Genomic DNA, 18,935 nt, shown 5'->3' with positions numbered 1-18,935 from the left:
TGTTTACATATCTGTTTTGCCAACTAGACCATGAGTTCTTTGGGGGCTTGGGCTGTGTCTTATTTACTTCTGAATCCCCACTAACCCCATACTTGGCACAGGGCAAGTGGAGAGTACGTGACTGTTGATGACTCCATCTGAGAAGGAGGTGTCCCTTTTCTCCCCTTTCTACTCCACCCAGAAAGCCACCAGCTCTGTCTGCAAGTGGGGGCCCCTTCTGCTTGCTGGGTTTATGTAAGAACGTTTTGCTACTTGGAGTCTCTCCATCCAACACAATATACGTGAGCAAAGCAAGGCTTCACAGAGAGGAGTCAAGGAGGCCCTGCCCAGTCAGCCTTCCCGGGGAGGTATGCTATATGTCAATACAAGCTGGACTTGTATGCAAACACACAACAGCTTTCTGAGCTCTATATCTGAACTATCTAGATTTTCCTCTTTCTAAGTTATATTTGCTCTTGATCAGCCTGGATATAGTATGCAAAGCTGTACTGAATTATTAACAATACTGCTTGTGAGCAAAGACTACAACAAGAGAAACGTCAAGGGGACAAAATCTGGAGTTTAATGGTGCCAAATGCCAAGAAGAAAATACTTCCACCAGGGCCTCGTCCCAAGGTTATGCACAAAGATAAGAGGACTCAGGCAAGTGTAGAAGCAAAAGGCCCCAGCAGGTCTCAAAACACAACTTAAATAAACATTTATGGAGCTAATATATTTTGTTATAATGTTTAACATAAAATAATTATAAACAAGACGGAAAATCACAAACACTGTAATTAAAAAACAATTCAGTAGGCTATAAGTCTACACAATGCATATGAAATTTCATATTCTACTACCTCCTCTGGCTTTTACCCAAGAACATTAAAAAAAAAAAAGACAGCGAAGAAGAAGAAAAGGGGAAATTAATGCATCTAAAGGATTGGGTTTTGAGAGAACAATCTTCAGTAGTCTGTGAGAACACAGGGAGCATACTCTCAGCTTCGCTGGACTGGTCAGTGACCTCCCAATGCCTCTTTCATGTCTTATCTTGGGATCCTGTCAGGAAGCAGGGGTACAGCTTGATTTTGGTTTTCTGGGCCCTACAGCAGAGAGAATACGGCCCTCCTTCCATTTCCGGAAATTGCTGGGCCCCTATAAGACCCAAGAGCCTTGGAAACAGGAGTTTGTTGGCTGCCCTTTGCTCCTAATCATGGGGGTGATCCTTGTGGCATACAGAGGGAATGTCAAATCTATGAAAGCCCAATCTACAGGGACTCAGGCAAGTGGGGCGCCACTAGAAAGAGGGTGGCTCTGCCCTGACTGGTGTCGGTCTGGCCATGAAGCCCTCTTAGTGTACAGGAACCGCCTCCTCTTTCCTCCGGCTCTCAGGACCAGTGCAGTGTGAATTCCACTAGCAGGCAAGTGCAATTCCACTAGTGCAATTCAGTGTCTCTGCAAGACCTGACTCAGGCAGGAAATGTTCGAAGTCTTGAACACAAGATGGCAGTATATACTGCTCTATTGCAAGGGCCATGGGCTTGTGAAAGAAAGGGGGTGGGGAGTGCTGACTGAAACTGAAATCCATTTGAGTTTTGAGTGAAAACTGAACATCATGAATATTTTAAATATTTTTCAGGAGCCAATAATTATTGAATCCTATGCATTCAAAGTAGTCCAAGTCTCCAAGTTCTGAGACACCCCAGAACCCTACCACTTACCCACCCAGCGCATCCCTACATCTCACAAAGCTGGGGTTTGACCCAGGGCATCAGCCAGCCATGCTCCCCACAAATCTGCCCTTTCACCTCAGCTCAACTCCAGAGGCACCTTCTCCTCAGGGTCAAGAACCCTTCAGGCCAAAGTTTCATGAGACGCCCCCTCCCCCACCCCAGTGCCCATGAACGTCCAATCACCGCACCCCTTTTTTTTTATTTTTAGTTATTCAGTTACATTGTTATAATAAAGCTGCAACAGTTTTAAAAATATTGCAATACATCCATGACGGTTGGTGAATAGCTGCTGCCTGGAGCCGCCTACCTCCTCCCCTCCCCCCGCCCCCCACCAACCTCTGCAAAGCCCCCAGCTACCGTGGCCATCCTGGCTTCTACCCCTGCCCTCCACCTTCCCTCTTAAGAGACCTCCTTGCAACTGAAGCATTAATTGACTGTTAGCTGCCACAGGGGCCACCAGGACATTGCTGGAGCATTATGGCCTGTTCTTGTTCTAATTGGTGATATTTTGAAAAGAGGAAGTTCAAGGGAAAACTGCCCATGGTCAGCTAGCCAAAGGTGGAGGTGGGATCTACCCAAGACAGGCTAACCACTATGCTATTCTTCCTCTACTTTCTAGAATTTTTTTATCTTTTCTCTGTAGTCTTATATAACTTAATTTTAGTAAAAGTTCTCTGAGTAACTGAAAAGAAAGTATATTCTCTCTGTTATCAAAATTTAGAGTTTGATATAGGGCTATTAGATTGATGTTTTTCAATTACATTATTCAAACATTATTAAAATTAACTTTAAAAATATGGCTATATGAAAATTAAAATTTATATATGTGATTCTCATATTTCTATTGGACACAATTGCCCTATACTCTCTTTTTATTTTTTTATATAGCAGGTTCTTATTAATTATCCATTTTATACATATTAGTGTATATATGTCAATCCCAATCTACCAATTCATCCCCCCGCACCAACACCTCCCTGCTACTTTCCCCCCTTGGTGTCCATACGTTTGTTCTCTGCATCTGTGTCTCTATTTCGGCCCTGCAAACCGGTTCATCTGTACCATTTTTCTAGGTTCCACATATATGCATTAATATATGATATTTGCTTTTCTCTCTCTGACTTATTTCACTCTGTATGACAGTCTCTAGATCCATCCACATCTCTACAAATGACGCAATTGTGTTTCTTTTTATGGCTGAGTAATATTCCATTGTATATATGCACCACATCTTCTTTATCCATTCATCTGTTGATGGGCATTTACGTTGCTTCCATGTCCTGGCTATTGTAAATAGTGCTGCAATGAACATTGTGGTACATGACTCTTTTTGAATTATGGTTTTCTCAGGGTATATGCCCAGTAGTGGGACTGCTGGGTCATACAGTAGTTCTATTTTTAGTTTTTTAAGGACCCTCCATACCCTTCTCCATAGTGGCTGTATCAATTTACATTCCCACCTTGAAAGGGTAAGGACAGAGATCACCTAAGGTGGCAGGTGGGGATTGGAAAAGAGAGGCGAGAGAAGTTTGGAAAATCGGGGAAACTAAGTGAAGAGGGGAGGATGGGACAAAACTAGGGAGAAAGAGGGGGTGCAGAGGTGAAGGAAGCGAGGGGGAAATAAAATGAGGGAAAGGAAGGGGAAGAAAGAAACCAAGGCGAGAAAAAGAGGAATGGGGGAGGAAAGGGGTAAATGAGGAAATAAAGAAAAGGAATCCAGAAAAGGAATAAAAAAGGGGGCGAGAAAGAAAGGAAAGAGCAGAAAGGAGTAAATAAAGAGGAAAAAAGGAAAAGAAAAATGAGAGAAAGAATGGGAGAAGAGGGGCCAAGAGAAGGCAGGCTGGGGGGTGGGGGATTGAGACGCAGAGGGCACGGGGGCGGCGGGAAGCCCGCTCAGGGGCTGGCACTCCCCGAAGCCAGCTCAGAGACCACCTCCGCTGGGGCGCCGAGGAGACAGGAGAGAGTAAGTGGGGGAAAAGGGGAAGATGAGTGAAGGGAGAAGAAAGGGAGAGAAACCAAGGAGCAGTTGAGTGTGCTTCTGTGAGTTTTGTTCCAGGCCCGTCTTGGGTCCTCCTGGGGCGCGCCCGGCGCCCTCAGACTCTCCTCAGGGGCCACCGCTCTCTCTGCATACCGCCACCCCTCTTCTCGAAGGCGGCGTCTCTCCTGTAGGGGCACCCGTCCGCGGTGGGACCAGGCACATTGGCCCGCCCGCCGAGCTCGAGACCGGGGTGGCGCGGCTGCCCCGAGCGGCGGCTCTCGGGGATTTCTGGCCGAAGATGCGCCAGAAGCGGCGAGAGAGCCCGAGCTTAGGCGCCGCGGAGCGCGCGGAGGGAGGGAGGGCTGGGCCGGGCTCCCGGCGGCTCAGGCGAGGGTGCGGGCAGCCGTGCGGGCGCGGGGGGCGGGGCGGGGCTGGGGGCGGGGGCAGGACCGCGCCGGCTCCCGGGAGCACGCGGGGGGAAGCGGCGGTCTCGCGTGGGCCGGCGGCCCCCCGGGGGTCATTTGCATTCTGTCACGGCGCCGCGGCGACTCCTGGCGCGCGGCTCGCTTGCTCGCTCACTCGCGCTCGGCTCCTGCTATCGCTCCGCCGGCGCAGCCCCGAGGAGCCCGATATCTGGCGAGTCCGCGAGCCGGGGAGGGAGGGAGGGAGCCCGTGAGGGAAGGAGCGAGGGCGCGCCCCGGCTCTCCCTCTGCCCCGCCGCCCGCCCTTCCTGCTACCACAGGTCCGCCCCGGGCCCCCGCTTACACTTGGGAAACTTGGGACGGCTCTGGGGCCTCGTGTGGTACCTCAGGGGGGCGGCCCCGGCCCGGAGAGGAGGTGGGGGGGGGAGAGGAGGAGGAAGAGGAGGAAGTGAGCCCGAAGGATCCGCTCAGGCTGTTTGTCCAGCTGTTTCTATTCGCACCCCGAGCGGCGCAGCCAGAAGGGGGCCGAGCCGAGGGTGGCCGGCTCTCGGCGCTCATTTCCAACTCTTCTCCTCACAGCTTGTCTGTCCCAGACACCCTGGAGTCTCCTCAGGCCGGCCCGGCGGGCGCGCACCTGCCGGCCGCCCCTGGCCTCGCGGGCCAGGCGGCCCCCGAGGCGGAGAATATGGCCCAGCCCAAGCCCGACTGCCGCTCACCTGTCGGCCTCGACTGCTGCAACTGCTGCCTGGACCTGGCCCACCGGAGCGGGCTCCAGTGCGACAGCAGCGGGGACAACAACAACCCGGGCAGGCCCACCGTGAGCAACTTTCGGCAGCTGCAGGAGAAGCTGGTCTTCGAGAACCTCAACACCGACAAGCTCAACAGCATAATGCGGCAGGATTCGCTAGAGCCCGTGCTGCGGGACCCCTGCTACCTGATCAACGAGGGCATCTGCAACCGAAACATCGACCAGACCATGCTCTCCGTCCTGCTCTTCTTCCACAGGTGGGTGGCAGGGCACGCGGGTGGGCACACGGACCCGGCTCGCATCCGCCTCGGCTGGACCCGTCCCTCTGACAGAAAGGGGCAACCGGGAAGGCCAAGAGGGGCACTGAAGGGGGGGGTCGGGCTCCCGGGCTGCCACGACCGGACCCTGAGGCTACCTGGATTCCTGTACGGCTGAGGGGAAGCCTGGCAGGTGGGAGCCCTGTTTTGAAAGGTGCCTGCAGAGTCCTTCCTAGGGAGATGCTGGAGCCCAGAAGGTGGACAGAGTCCTAGATGGTTCAGGTGTAGCTGGAGGCACTTTCTCCCCAAATGCCCACTTTTCTACAGCCACTTTGGAGAATCTGCCACGGGATGCTCTTGGGATCTGAGTCCCACCCTTATCAAAAAGCCCATTTCCAACTATGCAAACTCAGATGGAAACTGCAAGGGCTTTTAAATTACTGAGTGGCCCTGACTGAGGATGAGGGCAAGCAAAATGTCGAGACAAATTAAGCTGCTGCTGGTGTGGAGGAGAGGCGGGGGGGGGATAGGAAAAATTAGAGACCTGTGAGAATTTCTTGAAACTCCGGATGGGGCGGGACCCCGCACCTCCTCCATGGATCACAGCCTTCAGTTTCCAATGAAGGCTAAAAGCAGCCCCAAAGGGCATCCTAAGGACAGGAGGGTGGATGTTCCATGTCATAGCAGGCGTGTGTTGGAGTGCGGGTGAGACTTTCTAGAAATCTTGCTGAAGGGCAAGGAAGAGAGAGGGAAGGAGAGAAACACCATGGGAAGACCAAAGGTGGCTACAGTCCTCCAGTCTGAGACACTCTGGTAAGAGCCAGTCTTGCGGGGACAACTGAGGCAATTTTGAGGCAGGGGAGGCAACTTCAGGAAACCCAGTGGTGGGTTTGGTGTTCTTAGAGCCATAGGAACAGGGCACTGGTGTGTGTGTGTGTGTGTGCACGCGTGTGCGTGCGCGTCCGTGCCTGCGAGCGGGCGGATTTTCTTCTTTCTCAACATCACAGGTTATGTAAGAGAAAGAGAAACCCCGCTGTGGGAGACCTGGGTTGTAGTACAAGTTATGGCTCTACTTCCCTGTGTGAACCTGAGCAAGTCGCCTGACCTCTCTGGTCTCTAAGGTTCCTTCTAGTTCTGAGATGCCAGGTTGTGGGCAGGTAATGTGCTCAGACAAGGTAATAAGAAATTTTGAGCTGCCACAGAATATTTGAATAATTGAATGGCTTTTCAGTGAGGCACAAATAAGAAATTTTAAAAGCCATCGAGCTAGGCAAGAACTGCCCTCACTTAGTGCTCAGCCCAGGTTTGCCTCCTCAGCCCCAGAAGTTCCAGGAGGGGACAAGCGACTTAATTAGCATTATTATAACAGGTTGTATTTTCAGCCATTTTCCACGCCATCGAAGCCCTTTCTCATCTATTATTTTACTTTACGCATCAATTTATCTCATTGTCTCCAAGAAACCATGCGCGTGTATGGGAAAGGTTTCGAGGGAATCTTCATTTCTGGTGAAAGATTACTACAAGCGTATTCAGACCATAGCAGCTGCAACCCTGCCGAGCGAAAGCCCTAATAGGCTCCTAACAATCTGCTGGGATCTGGGCTCGTAGGCAGCGGGGGAGGGGTGGCAAGACACCTGGAAAGCGCTCCTGTAGCACTTGCACTCTTTCAGCTGGGAGAGAAACTGCTCCGAAGTGGCTTGATGACACATAAGAGGGGACGCTTCCTCGGCTCTGGTTCCTAGGTTGGAGGCCTGGGCGGGTCAGACCTAAGCGAATGAGGGGTGAGACTGAAAGCCTGAAATCACAGTGTTCGCTTGTGCCACACCTTGGGAGGCTTTCTGGTGGTCTGGGTTTCTTGAGTGGCAAGACCTCCTTGTCACCTACTCCACTGACACTTGCTTGTTGACGTTTGGTTCTTGGCAAAGCCTGGAAATGCTACCAGGTTGGGTGGGGGACTGAGAGCATTGGTGGAGGGAGCAACTCAAGCCCTCAGGCGTCCATGAGGCTGGGGAGTGACAGGGTCCTGTGGTAACGGCCTTAACGCTTCTAGCGGGACAATAGCAGGACAAAGCATTCTCTCATTTGCCTTGACAACTGGGACCTTAGAGACTGGAGATTCTCAATTTGGTTGAGGTTTTGCCTAGAATGACATGCTCATTAGCAAAGTAGGAGACCATTATTACTGGTCACGGGGTTTCTCCAAAATCTGAGCTGGACAGTCCTCTCCCGAGTGAAAATTTCCTCTTCTTACTTCATTTATTCCCTGGTTTTCTATCTTCGTACCACAGCCATCATTCTTCCTTCTGTTCCATTTAATGATTTGATATTTCAGATTCCTGCCTGGGTGTCTTTTTCTTCTAATTTGTCTACCTTCAAGGCTGTCTCTTCTGGAGAAGCGACTCTTCCTGCCCCTCCTCCTACAGCCCACTCCCCTGCTGCAAGGGCTCCTATATTCTTGGGAGAAAGGGTGGGGCATATTCTTGATTTCTCTCTGGTTTGTCTGCTTTGACCTGTCGCTGGCTCCCAGCTTAGCTCTTGGTTTCCTTGGAACACAAGAGTGTAAGCAATTTGAGGGTAGGGCATATTTTCCACTTACTTGGCTTTCCCTTGGCTTCTAGTTATACACCCAGTACTCAGTAAAGGGTTTTTTTTTGGCTAGATGACTGCTTAATTGTTGGTGTGGTCCTCTGTAAAGATTTTACAACTTTAGTCTTGGAAAATGCTTATTAAGGTTTAAATGTGATTTTTTTTTTTTTCGGTATGAACCACATGCAGTAACTCTAATAGCCTGGTAGAAGTCCTGATGAACAGTGCTGTGTATATACATGTGAATCAGTGGTAATGGGCATGTAGCTCGTTGGTATGTAAATGGTGCCTCTAAACTACTGGGGTGGGGGGGAGATGATGTGTTTTGCACACCATCCCTTCAATCTTGTGTTAGGTAACTAATAACTATAATAGATTAATAGCTAACATCTATTGAGTGTTTACAGCATGTACTAAGCACTATAGCTGCATAACGTCATTTAATATTTACACCAACCCAATGAAATGGGTACTGTTATCACCATTCTTCATTTTTTAATGAAGGAAACTGAGGCTCGGGAAAATTAAATAACTTGCCCGATGCCTTACCATGAAGAGCAGAGCCAAGACTCCACCTAAGGTCAGTAAGACACTAAAGAATTGTCTATGAAGAAAGAATTGTTAAGCAGAGGTAAATATTAGCCCAGAAACTAACCAAATGGTTAAAATATCCTTATTAGGTCGGGTGACAAACCATCCCAGGACTTTCAGCCAACACAGGAGTTTGAATGGTCAAACTGGGACAGTCCCAGGGAAACTGGCATGGTTGGTCACCCTATTATTAGGGGACTATATCGTATCATTTGAAAATGCTTCTAAAACTGGAAAACTTAAGAGGCAGATGTAATATGCTGGGCAAAGAGCTAAAATTTCCAATTGAAATACAGCCTATTAAAAAACTTGCAAAGTTGAAATTTGAGGGGCCTTAATTCTCCGATCAGTAAGGTGTAGCAAGCTGGAATGGGAGCTTTTGCCATACTCTGTTGTTGTCATTGTTGTTGTAACCTCAAATTTATTTCTGAGATTTTATCCAAAACTACTTAATCAGCTCTATTCTGCCTTCAGCCCCCAAGCACACCAGCCAATGTGATCTGAGCTGCTCTGAATCTGAGTTCCCTTCCAGCTCGGACAGCCCCAGGAGTCTACCTTTAAGCTTCTGAGCTGGCAACAACTGGTCCCCACACTTAGATGCTCAGAAAATAATAATAGCAAAGATTTCTAATTGTTTTATGTGTACTAATTCATTTAACCTTCTCTATTGATGTAATATACAACAGTAAAGGGAAAGATGTAGATTCAGAGATCAGGCTTCCGACAAAAAATTGCATAAAAATTATGTGTGCTTCTCTGCGTCTTCAAACTAATGATTTCATAAATGTATATTCCTGGACCTGATTTCTGAGGACGTAGCCACTTACATGGTGTGATCTGGGGGACAAAACTCTCCTACCTGCCTGCTGTAGTGCCTAAATTCATAGTCTAAGATCAGTTTTCTGTCCTTGTACCATCTAAAACTCCTATCCCATAGCGCAGTGGTATTTGGACCACACAGTAAGAAATCCTGAATTAGAGATTGCAACCCTTTGTCAACTAATTTGCCATTTGATTTTGAGGATGGCGTACTTTGCTGTAGAGAGGTTTTGGGTTTCCGTGTGGTTAAGTCTGTCATTCTTTGCCTTCGTGATTTTTGCTTTTGGTATCAAGCTCTGAAAGTCCTTCCCTAGCTGGAGTTAATTTAAAATAACTATTTCCTGAGTGCCTAGTGGTCTGACAAAGAATAGGCACTCTTGGATTAAGGCACATTCTCCGTTAAAAACACAAATGCATTTGCAAACTTAACATTCATGGTTTGTATACCTCATGAGAACCTCAATATGTAAGAAACTGCCTTTTTGCTGAGGCACAGATGTGAATTCCATGTGCTAAGAGGCTTTGGGTAGTGACCGACCCTACTGCTCTACCAGCAGCTACTATATATATTACGTATGTGTGTGTTTTATATATGTATATAAAGTATATATATATATTAGTATGTACATATATACCAGTAAAATATATATAACATAAAATTTGTCATTTTAACCATTTTTAAGTGTACAATTCAGTAGCATTAGGTATATTCACAGTGGTGCAGTCATCACCATTATCCATTTCCAGAACTTTGTCATCATCCCAAACAGAAACTCTGTACCTATTAAATAACTCCCTATTCTCCCCTCCCCCGCCCAGTCCCTGGTAACCTCTATTCTACTTTCTGTCTCTACGAATTTGCCTATTCTAGATATTTCGTATAAGTGGAATCATACAATATGTGCCCTTTTGTGTCTGGCTTCGTTCAGTTAGCGTAATGTTTTCAAGGTCCATCCATGTATCAGTACTTCATTGCTTTTTATGACTGAATCATATTCCATTGTATGGATACACCACATTTTGTTTAATCCATTCATCTGTCCGCGGACACTTGGGTTCTTTCTACCTGTTGGTTCTGGTGAAGAACGCTGCTTTGGACATTGGTGTACACGTATCTTTCTGAGTCCCTTCTTTCAATTCTTTTGGGTCTCTACCTAGGAGTGGAGTTGCCCAGCACCTACTTTTCAACTCAGGTTTTTGGTCCTCTACTCTTAGTCAATCCATTCAAGTGTAGTAATAATGCCCATGAAATGAGTGAATGTCTACTTCTTTGGGGAGAACACCCCCTCCCTGAGTCAACTGCTAGTGCTAGCGATCACAATAAAAAGAAAGCTAAGAAGTTTAACAAAACAACAGAAATAGTAGAAGTCATATGAGGGAAATGATGTGATTTCAGGATGCTCATGAATTAGGAACTGGCAAAAGTTTGAGCGTGTCTCTCTAATGAATGGCCAGGGTCTACCAGGGTTTACTACTGAGGGTTTCCTTTTTAAAAGAGTAACATGTAATAGCTTCGCTTGTCATTAAGCACTTTGTGTGGATAGGTTTATCAGAATTTTCCCTGGGGCGACAGCTCACTGGGAGTAGAGTTCTATGGGAATGGAACATGGGAAAGCCAAGTTTGGAGAAGAGAAGCAGAGAGACGGGCCGGAGTCCTTGAAAGGCCTGCTGCAGTGTGGGGCTCTGGGCAGCACGGAGCTCGCGAGGTCTGGATGGAATGCTCGTGCTCTTCAAGAAACGTGGCAAGAACAGAACACAAATTTCACCTCCTCCGCCTCTGGTTTGTCAGGAATGGACCCATGTGAGCCCACATCTCAGAAAGTAACTCTTTCCAGGGTGACCTTATTTCCCCTCCCAGCCTGAAGAGAAGGTTAACAATCCTGCTTATATTTGCACTTCCAGATAAACTAACAAGCTCCCAATTCCAGGTAGAGCTTTGGCTCCTTTCCATAACAGGTCCTGAAGGCCTGGGAAAAAGGAGATGGATTGTCTGGCCACAGCTGCAGGGTCTCCAGGTCCCCTGAGTGATGGAGCCCAGCAGAGCATTGCCCGCACCTTGTGGGCTGGTTGAGAGGAATAAGGTCGGCCATCTCTGCACCTGGTGGTGGCCATTGCATGGTGTTTGCTCATCACGATTCTGCTCCTACCTGAACTTTCTCCTCTTATGTAAGGCATCCCTCAAGATAACTACAAAGCCATAATCTGCCATGGCTGGCTGGGTTTACATAACAAATTGGTTGGTGTCATGCAATAGTCTCTCTACCCCTGGAGAAGCCAACGTGCTGAGTGGGCCCGAAGCTTGGACCCATTTGCTGGGGCATCTGTGTGCTCAGTGCACTCAAGGGAGAGCATTCCTTGACCACAGGGGTCAAAAAAGATGAAATTTCCCTTTTAGATGAAGAAGGCAATAATGGCCCAGGACATGTGCTGTCCCAATGCTTGCAGTAATGGGACAAGGGTTAGGGCTTCGCTGTGGGGCCGCAGCTTTGGCAGAGCAGGACCCTGTGGGCTAATGGGATCTCTGTGAAGGCCTGAAGGATAGATCCCAGCCTCAAAGCAGGTTTGATGAGGAGTCAGGGCAGGGAAATGGCTTATGGAAGCTACCATGTACCATACCGAAATCCAGCTTAGCGAAGGAGTCAGAGCAGTGATAAGACAGGGTCTTGGAGAATACAAAACAAGCTTTTTCAAATGCTAATCCAGGCAGGAGGGAATCTTCTCTACAGGCAAGTCTAATCCACTTGTACCTTCTAGCTGGAAATCCCTGCCCCAAAGTAGCTACTGCTCTTTTGGAAAGAGTTTAAGAGGTGTGAGATCCCAGCCAGCATGAAGACTGACTGGGAAGCTTCCCAATGTGCAGACACTAGCCCAGGGGGAAACAAGAGCTAGAAGCATGCTTGGTCAGTGATGCCCCAGGCACGCTATCAGCCTTCCTCCCCTGGGAGCCACTTTCCTCAAATAGACCCAGCCTGAAATCAGGCCCCTGCCTGTGGACAAAGCCCCACAGGGACCTTCCCCATCCTTCCTCGAAGGAAGAATTTACTCACGAAACAGCCTTGGGTATTCAACCTACTTCCTCTTGTCTTCTCTTCAGGGGAGATGGAGAGCAGCTGCTCACAGCTTAGGGTCTGGCCAGGATTCCCGCTCCGAGCTTTCTAGGCCAGTGATTGGCTACAGCTATCCCTGAGGAAGAAGGGGGTGAGAAGTGAGAGGAAGGGAAGTGGTTCCAGCGGCTCCTTCCTGGCTTACACCACACACACACACACACACACACACACACACACACACCTCCCTTTTAGTCTCACTCCCAGACTAGGCTGGGCCTGGGCCAGCCTGAGGTCCCTGACTCATAGCTCGCGTAGTGCCTTATGTAACAGAGCCAGGTTCCTGAGGCATCAAGCTTCTGCTTGCTCAGTGGCAGGCTTCCCTGGGGCCAGGCATTCAGAAGCCTGATGGGGGTCTAAGTAGAGCTCACTACACTTCCAAAAGGACAGCCCGCTCTCCCTAGTGTCAGGCCAGCATCTGCTCAGAGCCAAGTGCCAGGCTGTGAAGGCGATTCCCTCCTGAGCCCCCATACTCAGCAGCAGACGTAACCAGGCAGGCGAGCTGCTGTGGGCTTAGTGTGGTTTGGGGTGTTTTTGGGGGGCGGGTGGCATCTCCTGCTATCACCTGACGGTACGGTGCTAAAGAGTCAGCCTGTTACATCTGGAGGGGCGCCAAAACAGGTGTCAGAAGTTCTTCTTCCTTTTGTATCTGCTTGTTGGTTCAGGTACTGTTCTGGAGACTTTAGGGAGAAGGGTTTAGCGGAAGCTGGAGGAACTTTTTAAAGGAAGGCCTAAGCCAATTCCCAATCCATTCTCCACAAAGTCTAAAAGTCCCCAGGCTGGTCTGAATTCACAATGATACTTAGCTCTCTTCCTAGCCTGTTCAGAAAATTGCATTACCGGTTTGGTGCAACTGAGCCCCCAGTGAACTGGGGCTTGCTGAATTCTATGACGTATTTCTCTAATAAGCTTACTCGAATATCTACATTGCACAATAGCCCTATCAATCTAATAGTGCATTGGCTCAAAGGTTGTGACTAAACCAATAAGTCCTCTTCTTCTCTTTCCTCATCTTTGCCCAGCCTGTCACACTGTGTTGCCAGGGGGTAAATGGCTCACAGGTTGAGGGTAGCTGGGGACACTGCTGTCCTGTCTGAGAAAAAGAGGAAGAAACAGGGAGATAAAGTCAAAAAGGTGGCATTGGGAACTACCAGCAGGTATGATTTGTATCTAAATCTCAGACTCATGAATCCTCAGACAAGCCAAGACCACCATCTCAGGGCTCAGGAGAGCTAGGGACCCCAGGTTCCCTGAATCCGGTGAACACTGGGGGCAGGGGCTGAGGTGGAGGTGCAGAATTTCCCTTCCTTGAGGCCCCTCCCAGGCCTCCAGCCCTTCACTTCTCCCTGTCTCCTCACCCTTTCAGTTCATAGTCAGTTGCAGTAAAAAAAAGAAACAAAGAAACAAGAATAAGAAAAACCCTGCCCAGTTTTAAGGCAATATACAAAATGCCTTTCCCAGGTGCACAGGAAAATGAACGAACTCAGGCCCTGCACTGAGTGACCAGGCACTTCAGTTAATCAATCCATCATTTATCGACCAGGGGCCTGCTATTTATCTAGTGCCTACTGCAGATTTATTGAATGTCTACCCCGCTAAGCACTGTAGAGGACACAGAAGGGAGGCAGCAGAGGCACGGGCTGGGCTGCGGGGAGCTGAGAGTGATAGAGCTGCATCCCAAGGCCGGCGGGGAACAAAGCAGTTCCACCGGAGCCACCGCAGGCCACACTGGGGCTTCTGCTCCTTGAGGGAAAGGCCTCAAGCTTGCTGTTCCCTGGATCCGCAAGTCCGGAGCTTAGGCGATGCCAAAGCAGACTAGGAAAGGAGAGTCTCTTTATGGCTGTGGCTTCCAGCAGGGCCTTAAAGAATGGATTGGTTCTGGCCCGGTGGGAAGAGCTGTAGGGCTCCCTAGTTGGGAGCGGGAAGGGAAACCTTGCCAGTCCAGCGGGGCTCATGGGTCAGAACGAGCTGGCTGGGGTGGGGACAGCGAGGAACACTTTCCATTCTTCCTGGGCTGAAACCCAGAGTCACCCAGCTTCAGGAAGGAGAGGCCTACTCTGGCCCTCCTCTCATGGCCCCTCTCTGACTCGGGGCAAGCTGGCCCCTAGTAGCCTCCCCTCAGAGACCTAGCTAGGCTTGGATAGGTGGAGGCCTTCAGGGCCCGGGAGCAGGAAGGCACCTCTCGTGGATGCTCGTGGAAAGCTCATCAGAACCAGGAGCGTTGAGCTTGGGAGTGCAGTTGAGGGTGGGCACCAGAGGAGCCTGGGAGTATGGCTTCGCATCTGTGCACCTCTGGCCTCAGTCTCCACCAGGCCCCTTCTAAGGGGGGGGCGGTGACAGAACCAGGGGCGTGCCAAGGTGCTGCCCTGATAATATATATACCTTTTGCCCAAATCTCTCTGGAAAAAAGTCGCTGGAGGCCCCACAGGGTGTCATTTTAGCCTCGCTTATACTTTGGTCAAACCCTTCTTTCCCAGGTGCCCTATAAATGAAGGTCCTGGGGTTGGGCTGAGGAAGGAGGGAAGCCTCAAGCTGACGGGAAAGGAGAGGGAGCTGGAGCAGCAAAAAGGAACCAGCCTCAGAGCATCTGGGGAAGGAGGATGCTGCTATGGTCAGCACCTTACTTTCTGGGGCCTTCTCCCCGAGCTAGTGTCCTGGGCGTCCACGCCCACACCCTTTCCCATCCGTGCTCTGGAGAATTCACATTTAAGTTCATGAACAGATTCAGTCAACAACAAATATTGCAACAACAAATTCTTGCATGCCTTGCATGTAACAGGCTCACTGTTAGGCACTGGGAATAGAGTGGGAAACTCACAAAAGGCATGGTCACAGCCATTATGGGATAGTCAGTAGAGTGGAGGAGATGAACATTAACCAGAATAGCCACACCAATGAAAGTATAATTACAAATATGTGCCAAGGGGGAAAAGGAATAAGCTTCTCTCAGAGGGTGTAACAAAGGATCAGACAAGGCTTCCTGAGGAAGTGATATTGAGCTAAAGAAATGAATCTCTATTGCTGAAATTCTAATCATCAGACCCAAGCCAAAGGAGACATGTTTAGACAGAGGCTTTCTCAGGAACCCCTGAAGTCATAACATTAGGTAGCTGCTCACACTCTTGGAGATATTTCTAGGCCATGAGTGGCCAGCAGGTCCAAAAGAGGAGGACTGACAGCATTCTGACAAGAGGAAGAGATGAGTTTGAAGCCCACGGGGCAGCTAGTACTTAACGTCATCCTTCGCTAAAAATAGTCCATGACAGTATGGAAATGCGTAAAGGCTGGCCCTGGGGACCAGTGATAAAGTGGGTATAGCATATGGGGAGGAAAATTTGTTTTTGTAAATTATTTACTGTAAAGAAAAAGAATGGGGAGGGTCGTCTGGGTTTTCTTTTCCCTTTGCGGGCCTCCTTCTGAGTTATGAATGCTTCTCATTGTACAGAGGCAGTGGGGCACAGAGCTTCAGGCTGCACTCCTTTCTGGGGCCTGGGGTGTAAATTTTCTGGGCTGCAAATGTCAGATAATTTGTCCAGGCTGAAAAACAGCCTGAATGCAGAAGGGAAGAGAGGCTTGTTTAGCCAACGGGCTAAAGCCTGGGACTTCAGGGAGCTGTGTAGCCAGGCTAAAGGAGCTAAGATGATTGATCAGAGAGGAACGTTAAGGGTGGGCCTGAGGGTTGTGGAGAGAGAGAAGAGAGGTTGATCTTCAAATATAAGAAAAGTTACAACTCAGAGATGGTGACTAGCTGTTTCCAAACCACACTAGGAACAGAACAAGAGGAAATAGGCCTCTACTGTAGCATGAAGAATTGCGATTAGATATCAGAAAGAACTTCCTGCCTACCAGCATTCAGAGAAGCTAGACAAAATTACCAAGGGATGTTTTATTACAAATATGGGGAAGGTGGTAACAATAGCAATAAAGAACTGGATAAAAGTGTGAGAGGGCTGGTTATAAGGACCATGGACAGAAGGGGATAAACAGGTGGGGAAAGCAAAGGAGTCAGAAGTAGGTGCTTATAAGGAAAAGGAAAGTGCCTGTGTGAGAGATGAAAGTGTTTTTAGGAAGATACTTTCATAATAGAAATGTGTATGAGATTTCCATTGGAGAACAGTCATGAAAGCTAGCATATACCCTCCTAGGACTGGAATCATGTGGGAGAATAGACTAAGGAGCTGTTAGGTGCCCTCCGCATCCTTCAGCCTTATCTCCTGGCCAAATTAGCTTCAATGGGACACCCATCCTCCACAGTCTAACAATTTTGGGGAGCATCTCAGTGTGGGGGGCATTGGGATAAGACTGCCCACCCCAGGTGCATGGGGAAGAGGAAGATTTCTCCTTCCACACACAAATGAAAATCAGACACAGGGGAGAAAGTGGCAGCCAACAAGCCAGGCAGGATCCCCGCGGCAGGAAATTTACAATCTAGTGGTGGAGACAGATATCAAATAATAATTACACAAATAACCATATCACTACAATTGATCATAATGAAGAAAAGGTGCAGGAAGCCATGAGAACACAGGCTAAGGGGGCTTCCCCCAGGATTAGAAAATCCGCAAAAAGAAAAGTCACCTTGTTAAAACCTTGGGCACTGCTTGTGTCCCTCTGTGAGGGATTCTTGCCCCAAATCAGTAGCAAGGAAAGTTAAAATGAACCCAGTCACTGCTAATACCCTAAGATGTGGATTTTGAAGTTCCTCTGGCTCACTGGGGCCCTCAGATAGGAGCAAACCCCCGAGGAAATTTTCTCATTGCCAAGATCAAGCAGCCATGATTTAGGCAGAGTGATTCTCTAAGGGCCGTAATAGCCTATCAGCTGAAAATTGGCATGAGAAAGGCTTTGAAGAGCTCACCACCTGCCAGACGAACAGGATGAAGGTCAGTGAAGAGAAAAAAGAACGAATGTGCTGAAAATTACACTCGAAACTGGCCCCCCAAAATGACCATGTCTCCAAAATGCTGTATCTTCACTCTCCTATTCAAACGTGGGAGCCTTTGCTGGTATATTCTAGTATTGGCTGCAAGGTGTGCCCAGGGCCGTAGAGACCGGGGGAGCAAGGATTGTAGAGAGGCAGGACCCCCGCTCTGCTTTCCCCGGTTCCTCTCCCGGGGGGGGGGCGCGGTGGGAGGTGCTGGCCCTTGTGGGGAGCTGGGTTGGGCTTCTTCACCCTTGAAAGTTCCTGGAGGAGGAGTAGAGAAGGACATTAGCCACTGTGTGCCCCTGAAGAGTCTGATAAGACTACCATTGACAGACTCTGTGACTTTGGCAAGTGACTTCTCTGGACCTGAGTTTCCTCCTGTAGAAAATGGTGGAAGTGTGGTTGGGAAGGTTAAATGAGAGGACCTTCCGAGGAAGCACTCAGTAAAGGGAAGCCTTCGTTATCATTAGGCAAGTCATATGTGGAACCAGAAGGAAACCTCTTCAGACTTCCCTCATCTCCCTCTCTCACCAGTCCCCTCACGGACCCCTCCCCTTGCTCCGTCAATCACACACCCTGTCCTGCCCAAAGTCAGCTAACACCTGCAACCCAGTCTGGCAAGCGTTCTCCCTGTCAAGGCTTGCTCTGTGAACCTTCTTCATTCACACTCAGGTGTAAATGACTGAGAAGGCTTCTGGTCTTCCACCTGTTGGGGGGACGAGCTGCTGGGAGCTTCAAAATTTTTAACAGATCGAAACCTACAGAAGCACCAGGGCACCGTACTGGCATTGCTGGCAAATAGAGAAGGATTTCAGAGGGCAGCGGAGCTGGGGACTGCCTCTTCAAGACCTTGAGCTTCCCCCTCCCGAGGGTTGGTGGCCACCACATGCATCTTAGCCAGAGACACAAAAGCTCAGAACTGGTAGGGCTTCCGTAGCCATTGGGTCTGACGCCCACCCCTTACAGATGAGGAAACTGAGGCCCAGAGATGGGTGGGTACCTGCCACAAAGCAAACAGCCTATTAGTGACCAGCTGAAAAAAGAAACCATGTCTCCTGATTCTCTGATCCAATGGCCTCATGACTTCTTGTCTCTAGACGGCTGTGGACATCCCATCCCGGTAGGTACACAACACCTCCATGCCAGGAGACCAGCTTTGGGTCTACCTGATGCCAAAAACGGTGTTTTTTAATTTGATTTCATTTAACGGGATTGACCAGTGGTTTGGGTGTTACGGAGTCCCAGCCGTGGAATCTTGCTTCTGCTCAGGCTGGGGCTGCATGCCACAGCCACAGTCATGCAAGGGGGACAGAAAGGCCTGCTGTTCGGGTTGGAAAAGAAATCAGTTGCTGAAACATTGGTCTTTTTGAAAGTTCCAACCACAGGGGCTGGCTGGCAGAGCCGCCGTCTGGGCTCCCCCGGAGGATCCGGCCCTCCCCTTCAGTCTGGGAGTTAGTTTAGGAAGCTGGCCCGGCCTCGGCAGAAGATCTGGAGGGCAGCGCTCACCCCAGGAGCTCCAGCCTTCCCTCAGAGCCTGGGAGCCCCCGAAGGCACTCGGTGCCGGGAACTTCCTCCCGCCTCCACAGCTGAGCCAGCCCAGGCTGGCCCCAAGGCTCCTGAGCACTTTTTCTTCTGAGCCTGGGAAAGAGTTTCCAGTTGCTCCCGCCTAGCCCAGCAGCTACAGAGGGAGAGCTAGAGAGCGAAAGGGAGGCACAGAGAGAGAGAGAGAGAGACAGGAGCCAACCCCAGCCAGGCAATCAAGGTTTCCCTGGGCAACAGTGAGATGAAGGGGGA

The 18,935-nt window shown here is 49.5% G+C and overlaps 2 protein-coding genes across 4 annotated transcripts in view; one reads left to right on the top strand and one right to left on the bottom strand.

Moving 5' to 3' along the window:
* Positions 1 to 12,986, bottom strand: part of NCBP2L (nuclear cap binding protein subunit 2 like) — a 32,847-nt gene extending 19,861 nt beyond the window's left edge. The window contains exon 1 of the mRNA XM_082447809.1: positions 12,187 to 12,986. The gene's annotated coding sequence lies outside the window, so the exon portion shown is untranslated. The remainder of the gene's footprint in view (positions 1 to 12,186) is intronic.
* TSC22D3 (TSC22 domain family member 3) overlaps positions 3,968 to 18,935 on the top strand; it is a 58,688-nt gene continuing 43,720 nt past the window's right edge. Inside the window, exons 1-2 of one of the 3 annotated variants that reach the window (XM_082447746.1) lie at positions 3,968 to 4,083; positions 4,692 to 5,117. In XM_082447746.1, coding sequence (XP_082303872.1) covers positions 3,989 to 4,083; positions 4,692 to 5,117 — 521 coding nt within the window. In that variant the 5' untranslated portion in view covers positions 3,968 to 3,988. Of the gene's footprint in view, positions 4,084 to 4,150; positions 4,433 to 4,691; positions 5,118 to 18,935 lie in introns of those variants that run through there. The other 2 variants (XM_082447747.1, XM_082447748.1) reach the window with 2 other exon arrangements.

The sequence above is a fragment of the Balaenoptera physalus genome (genome assembly GCF_965194825.1).
Source record: "Balaenoptera physalus genome assembly, chromosome: X".
NCBI lineage: Eukaryota > Metazoa > Chordata > Mammalia > Artiodactyla > Balaenopteridae > Balaenoptera > Balaenoptera physalus.
The sequence above is the reverse complement of the archived record's forward strand: the minus strand, read 5'-3'. Positions and strand labels throughout refer to the sequence as shown.